At 31.2% G+C, this 7,782-nt stretch overlaps 2 protein-coding genes across 2 annotated transcripts; both read right to left on the reverse strand.

Moving 5' to 3' along the window:
• Positions 1-2,409: 2,409 nt before the first annotated feature.
• On the reverse strand, positions 2,410-3,868 carry LOC102595282 (uncharacterized). Its single transcript, XM_006341634.2, has 4 exons — positions 3,816-3,868; positions 3,607-3,716; positions 3,227-3,514; positions 2,410-2,646 (listed from the first exon to the last, which is right to left on the reverse strand). The coding sequence occupies exons 1-4, from the start codon at positions 3,831-3,833 to the stop codon at positions 2,601-2,603; spliced, it is 462 nt and encodes a 153-aa protein (XP_006341696.2). The 5' UTR covers positions 3,834-3,868; the 3' UTR covers positions 2,410-2,600.
• An 893-nt stretch (positions 3,869-4,761) lies between these two features.
• LOC102601889 (uncharacterized) lies at positions 4,762-5,805 on the reverse strand. The gene is made up of 4 exons (XM_006341393.2): positions 5,728-5,805; positions 5,478-5,593; positions 5,090-5,350; positions 4,762-5,004 (listed from the first exon to the last, which is right to left on the reverse strand). Exons 1-4 carry the CDS (start codon positions 5,743-5,745, stop codon positions 4,953-4,955), a joined length of 447 nt encoding a protein of 148 aa, XP_006341455.1. The 5' UTR covers positions 5,746-5,805; the 3' UTR covers positions 4,762-4,952.
• Between the last annotated feature and the right edge of the window lie 1,977 nt (positions 5,806-7,782).

Below are 7,782 nucleotides of genomic sequence, written 5' to 3' on the forward strand. Positions count from 1 at the left end.
CCCCCCCCCCCCCTCAAACCCTCGCCCCACCCACTCACTTTTTTTCCATGTGGTACTGTTTGATATTCTGAATGCAATTAAATTTAGATTTACATCGAAAACTTTCATATTAGAAGTAAACTATTTTATCTTTAATAAAGGTGGCTTCGTATTTAGCTAATCGGACACAAAAATCAAGACATCTGATTACTTAAGACTGAAAAATTATGTACACTACAATAAATAAATAAATTTACGACAATAATATAATTGACGATATATTATATTTAGCGACTGTAATATAAAATGAATATTTAGATAGAGACTGCAATTCTACTTAACCAAATAAACTATCCAATAATAAATGTTTAGATGATGAATTTAAACTCTATATACTGACGCGTGTATGATAAACAATAACTCTTTAAAAAATGAGTAACTAACAAAATATTCCCACCGTATATAAATATATAAGTGAGGTATTTCTTACCTCGAAAGATAGACTGTTTCTGATAGACTTTCAATTTAAGTCTAATTAGTATATATACATCACAATTTATGTGGTGGTTAGATTGTGAGAGACGAGAGTCATTGCTTTTAAATGTTTATAACTAAAAAAATCTTGAGACTTGTAATACCTTTTATGTAATTATGTTCAAATATATAAATTTTATTTCAATAAATTGTATTCGATTTGACAACAAAGTTATACCTTAATCCATTTGAATGTTGGTCCTCTTTAATTCCTCCTTCATCCTATGGCCATGCAATATGCATGCATGGTTTTTCTAGTTCCATTTTTGGGTACTCTGTAAAAGAGAAAGGGAGCAAAGGCTTCAAGAGGCCTCGCAAGCTTCCAACATTTCAACGCCGCAGCAAAAGCGCACAATATATTAGTAATAGTAACAACTATTACCTAATGCGGTATGCTTTGTGCATCGAACTACCTTTTTAATACTATATAGTATTGAGCTGGAAGCTGAAATATTGGAAGCCTTTGAGGGCTATTGAAAACTTCTCCAATTGAAAAGAAGAAAAAAAACATCTATTTTTGTTCTCACTGCTTGGCTTTTTGGAAGAACCAGTCAAGAAACTAGCAAGATTTATATTGCCAGGTCCTATGCCTATAGCAATAATAATATTCGTTTATCTAATTTTAATTTAAACCTGACATCATATGAGTACTGGATTATTACTTTATCTAATCACTACTTTAATTTAAATGACCATGTAAAACAAGCTAGCCCTACGTGTCCCCATTTGTCATTTCTATATATAAATTTTAAAAATATATATAAAAAAACTATGTGCCCCAACTTATAGGGGGGAAAACGTGAAGTAAATACCAGAAAGGTTGCTCATTCATCAATTGAAGAGTCAAGAATATGCTTTTCAATACTTTATTTTCCATTGTATATAGTACTTGCTTAATCATCTTTTTCTTCTCTAGTCTAGTCTAGTCTAGATCTATAATTGTGAGAGATATTTTGGATTGAGGAATCTTATGGTAGCATAATTGATTGACTATTTGAATTTTCACTTCGTTGATGAAGGTTCAATTGTTCGTATGGCCAATTTTGAAATAACTAACAACAATAATAAATAAATAAAAAGGAGGATACATTCTTGATTTAAGAAGTTGGCCACTAGGTACCTTGTGTACAGTACAAGTCAATATCTATGGGCCTGGAATCCACTGATCTACATTTGTAAAGTTTTCATGCAGTAGGTATTTGCCACCATCACATACTTTTTACACCTCTTGATACTTCTCGATTCTGGACCACATTTGTATTTTTACATACTTTTCTTTCTTTAGAGTCAATTAATTGATATATAGCTGGTTTATAGGTGAATAGTGCAAGTATTATTATTATGTATATTACATTTGATAGTTGATTATGAAGTAAATTATTCATGTATACTGTTAACAAATAGAAGTATAGGTTATTTAAATGCCAATCAAATTATAGCACGTAACCAGAATATTCATCAATGGACATCTACCGCTATGCCACCAATAATGGCACTGCATGAAGTGAGTTTTACAAAACAAGGAGAACTAAGAGCCAACAGCAAGAAGTAAATGCTCCCAAAATAAAATAAAATTCTCAACACAATTAATAAGTGCAAACAAAATGGACCAGAAGAAAATAACTAGAAATGAACAAATATTCTATGATAATCTACATTGACGTTAAACTCATATTAAAAATGAGGATGCTTATTTGTCTCTTGTTCAGAAATTGATATTAATTTACAGAGTACGGGTGGAAATAGATGGATCCATTTTATTGAAATTAAAGTCCAAATAGTGAAAGATCTATTCTTCTTGTAAGACTTGCAAATTCAACCCAAAACTTGCTATCCAGCCCTGTTTCTAGCATTTCAAAGCTAAGATAAGTTCTCATAAACATACAACTAGTGCTTGTTTCAACTCTCTAACATAATTAGCTGGAAAATATGTTTTACATACATACATATTGGCGTTTGAATGCTTTTTAATTTATTTATTTAATGCTGCAACGATAGATATATACATCTCTTGAAAAATTATGAGAAAACGTCGCCACAACGCCTTCAAAGTACTTCAATTACGGAATGCATAAAGCTTATTTCAATTACGGATCCACTCCCACAGATTTCAATGTCACTGCATGAGGTTCCCTACAATGACACCAAGAAAATCACAAATATTAAAGCACAATTTTTTTAATATATGTATATATAAAGTAAAATAAATACGGTATATTATAACTTTAAATAGCAAAATAGAGATGACTTTCCTTTCAATAACTTCCCTTTCAATAATTCAATGTGCATCTTCCCGTAGATAAGAGAAATATATATAAGGTAGGAGTGGATTTGTAAGCCTTCAATAAGCTAACCTAAATCTTAAAAGTTGATACAGGAGATTAACATTTCTTTATTTACATCAAATCCTTTTGACTATTCTAATAAATAACTAATCAAAGATATGATCACCTAGACCAACACGAATTTTTTTGGGTCAAATCGGACCATAAATTAATGTCAAGCTTGGCCTGTGACAAGGTATGGTATGAGAGACCAATTGCCCCTCGTTAGGAGGGGCAAACCTGACCAAATCTCAACAAACAATACATGTTATGAGCCTGCCTGGATCGTGACAAATATGGTATCGTAGTGAATCTTAACAGGACAATACATATCATGAGCTTAGCCTGGGACAAATTACAAATATGATATTAGAGATGAACGCAAGTACCTTGCAAGAGCATCCCCACGGATAGGATCATGCATGACAGATTGATTATCAAAATCCTGAACATGAGCCACCTTGCGGAAGAAGGATTTCTTTATGAACTTGTCTGCTTCATCCACAACCTCTTCCGGTTCGGTGACTTCCGGTATAGTTTCCCTCCTTGATTTCTTCACAGATACATTGGGTGCCCGCTTCAGCTGATGCATCGCCGTCTGTAAACCAAAACCCACTGATAGCGCTATTAGTCCCAACGCCACGTACACTGGAACGAAATCTCCTTTCATAAATCCCCTGTTTGCAACTTAACATCAACATCTTGCTTTTATTTCTAAAATGAAAAACTAAACATTTTTGTAATACAAGTGCTATAAACCAAAATTCACCTGGGCTTAGCGTCTGGATGCTCAGCAGTACTAGCATACGACCTGGTAATATTTGATTTTGCAAAAGCAGAATTTGCGCTAACACGAGTAGCCATAGATTTCCACAAACTCTGCATCAAGGTTAAACAAAAAAATCCAATGAATGTATAACGCACACATTTGAACAATCAAAATGTAACTCCAAAAACTAATAAATTAACTTGACTTACCGAAGACCTGAATGCCATTGATGTAAAATATGAGTAGTCTTAACAAAGGTTAATTGAACTGTTGTAGGAATATATGGTTCTTCTTTTATATATATATATACATTTGACGGAGACATCGATAAGTGACACGAAGTGATAGACATGCAAATTAAGGACATTCGTCTACAGCTAACAAGTCCACTTTGCGCTAGCGGTGACTCATGTCTTATATAAGTTTATGTTTTTGTTTTCCCTTTTTTTATCGTTCTTTTCTTTTGGCTGACAAACCACTCTACTCCCAATTTGTTGGTCACAACAAGGAGTACATTATCTATAATCTCATCGACTCATTTTATTTGGACAACAATAATATTACAATATGTATAAAGGATGTTTAGATTATATATACACGTACAATTTTATTCAAAACAATGTAACTAAGGTAATTTGGGTATAATTAGGTAGATTTCCCGATTGGTAGTAACTCATTTCGAAGTATTTTAACCACCAAATTCGTTTTACCGAGAAAAAAAGTATAACATAAAAAATGTTTGCATTTAAGGAGTTTTTTCTTCTTTTGTTTTTTTCTATTTGATGTTCAATATTTGTATTAAAATTTTTATTTAATGTTCAATATTCATATTGAAATTTGACTAGATTTGTATTCTTATAAACAAAACTTACATAGTAAGGATGACGTCTTTTGTCTTGCTTTATATACTTGCTTTCCGTGGATCGCCATTAGACATAAATCGAAGCCTAACGTCTTTCATAAACTTAATTAGGTGAATATATTTTAGGAAAAATTATATATTTTGTCTCTTTAAATTGTAAAAGTAGGTGTCTAATTTTCTTTTTCTAACGTACTAATCAACAGAGTACTCGAAAGTCCTCCAATCCATTTAGATAAGGCAAAGAAAGATCACATGGCATTGGAAAATAGCCCAATTGCATTAGACTTGCTATAGCATTCACAAAGCTGTACCACATATATTTATTTATAATATATATACTCATTAACATGCACAACATCAAGATATCACCAACATGTAAACTTATTACATCTACACATATCTACTAATAGCTTTTCACCGTGCATGTTTTGAGGCATATTACAGAATTAGAAATTGAAGCCTAAAATGCAACCAAGCCTTTCATTTACATCATTGGATCCACTCCTATAGTTTTCAACGTCTCTACACCTGGCTTCCTGCAACACAAAAGTAAAAAAAAGTAAATTGAAAAGCAATTACGAAATAGTACTACTTATAACTAAATACTAATTAAGTACTAACTTGGTATAAATCATGTCTCCGGTACGAGTACTGCTAGCATGAGCCACCTTTCGGAACAAAGATTTATTAACAAACTTTTCTGACTCTTCCGCAACATGTTCTGGTTCCACTATTTCTGGCACAGTTTCCCTTCGTGATTTCTTCACATGTACATTAGGGGCGCGCCTCAGCTGCTGCATCGCTGTGTGTATCCCGAAACTCGTTGACAGTCCGATCATTCCTAGCGCCATACACACTGGCACGAAATCTCCCTTCCGTGATCTGCCATCATCAAATCAAACAAATACTCTAAATTTAAGAACGGATCGCAATTAATTCTAGTTTTCTTTTGTGTGAATGTTACTTACTCTGAATTCTAGATTTTGAAACCAATAATCAAGCTACTTACTTGGGAACAATCTGTTTGAGTGAATAAGCTGGCTTAAGCTTTGAAGTGGCTGCTGTTGCATAATTTAATGATGAGCTTCCCTTTAAGTGATTCATTAATGTGGATTTTAGACCAGACTGCAACAATCCAAAAATAGCTCTAGCATTAATATAGTAATACAGATATCGATAATGAAGCATATAATTAAAGATGAATTACAACGTAGCATTGGTGATCACCAAGTAATTATGTAATGGAAATTGGGACTTACCAGTGATCTGAAAGCCATAGAATTAACAAGAAATTTATGTAGTATATCGAAGTAATTAGTTTGCTAATTGTTGTCGATACATTTGCGTTTGTAATTGTCCATTTAATAGTTGAAGAATAGATGCTTCGGGAGACACCTAGGATGTAATAGGACTATGATTTTATCAAATGGGAGTTGGCCACGTGTCAACTACTAAATGAGTTCACGTCACTGCTATTGGACATGGAAGTCTCTTGAAGCTACTAATTAACTCTTCTTTATCATATTATTATTATATAATCACTTTTTATTATGATTAAGCTAAGGTATAGTATCCAATTGAATTAATGGGCTTGAATGAATATTTGGGTCATTCCAGAACGAAAAATCACATGTAGATTGTAGACCCAATAGTGATTAATGGGTTTGTTAACCATGTTATATTGGGTTGAAACGAACCCCAATTACAATTTTAAATTTTAAATTGGAAACTTTCGCAAATAGTCACTATAGTAAACTTAATTATGCTCCATAGCTATAGTTTACATTATTTACGGGTTGTAGCTACAATTTAAGTTGTCTCGTTTGTATAATTCACAGGTTTTGTATAATTCGCGAGTACATTTGTATAATTCAGTTATTTTTGTATAAACTCAAAATAACGAATTTTATACAATTACAAACATCAGAAGTGTTAATAGTTATACAAATTCTGGATTATATATAGAAAAGTTGTACAAATTATATTATACAAATTCAGAATTATACAAACATGTGAATTATACAAAACTAAAAAGCTGAGCCGCGTAATTATAGCTAAAAATAGGTCGTGAATTGTAATTAAGACAAACTATAACTATGTTAACTAATTAACTAGTATATGTTTGTTTATACACATAATTTTCCTTTTTAAAGATTTCATGTTAAATGTGTTTTTCTCGTTTATTATTTTCATAAACTCTTAACAATTATATTTGACAAAGATAGAAGTGAACTTGACAAATTTTAAAAATTAAAATTGTTCATGAACAATTTAGAGGACTAGTTGAAGTGTTGAACTTACCCAAATATAAGAGACCTTTGTATTTTATTTTATTTTGTCATTTTTTGTTCTATTATAATAAAGGTATTTGCAATTATTTTTTAAGTAGTTCGATTCTGAAAATATTTTAAACATTATTTGTGTGTTGAATTTTAACTCTTAAATTATTGGAGGTTATACTATGTGAAGAACTTGCTTCTCTCCGATCGAATATTAAATGTGTTCACTGTTAATATAAGTGATACAAGAGATATCTAAGAGACCATTTGAACCTAACCAAACATGAAGAGTATTTTCTATTTTTATTTTTGGGTTGTTTTCTCTCTTTTTAAAAAATAAATTTACTTGTAATTATGTTTTAAGTGATTTAATTACATAAATATTTAAACATTCTTAGTACAACAATAACAAATAATATCATATTGTATAACAATAAGTCAATATAATTTCATGAGTGAAATTTTGAGATCAAGATGGGTGTATACATTTTATTATTATCTTGTGTAAGATAAAAATATTTTTTTAAACAAACTCTCAATCTGAAATAAAGCTTTTAAGTATTGTTAATGTATTGAATTTAAACTTAAATTATCAATAATTATATCATATAACACACTTGTCTTTTTTGTGAGGTTGAGAGAGAAAAGAAATTATTTTGTGAAAACGAAGTATTTGATGCGTAGAAACATTTCACTTTGTGAAAACGAAATATTTAATGCGTGGAAAAGTAATGAAGTTTAGTCCTATATAGGAACAAGACGTCTATGTTACTCAATGTAATTTTCAAACGTTACCTTACAATATAATTTCCCTATAATAATCATGCACCTCTAAACATCAAAAAGGGCCAAACACATAGGACATATGAAACAGAAACTAAATTTCTTGCTATTTAAAACCAAACAATCTTACGGAAAAAAGCCCAAACAATCGTAATTCTTTCGTCTCAAATTATTTATCGTTATTTTTAAAAATGTTTATTTCAATAAAGTTTATGATAAACTTAATTACCCCCTCCCCCCTCCCCCCTCCCG

This window comes from Solanum tuberosum, unplaced genomic scaffold (genome assembly GCF_000226075.1).
Source record: "Solanum tuberosum cultivar DM 1-3 516 R44 unplaced genomic scaffold, SolTub_3.0 scf00026, whole genome shotgun sequence".
Classification (NCBI taxonomy): Eukaryota; Viridiplantae; Streptophyta; class Magnoliopsida; order Solanales; family Solanaceae; genus Solanum; species Solanum tuberosum.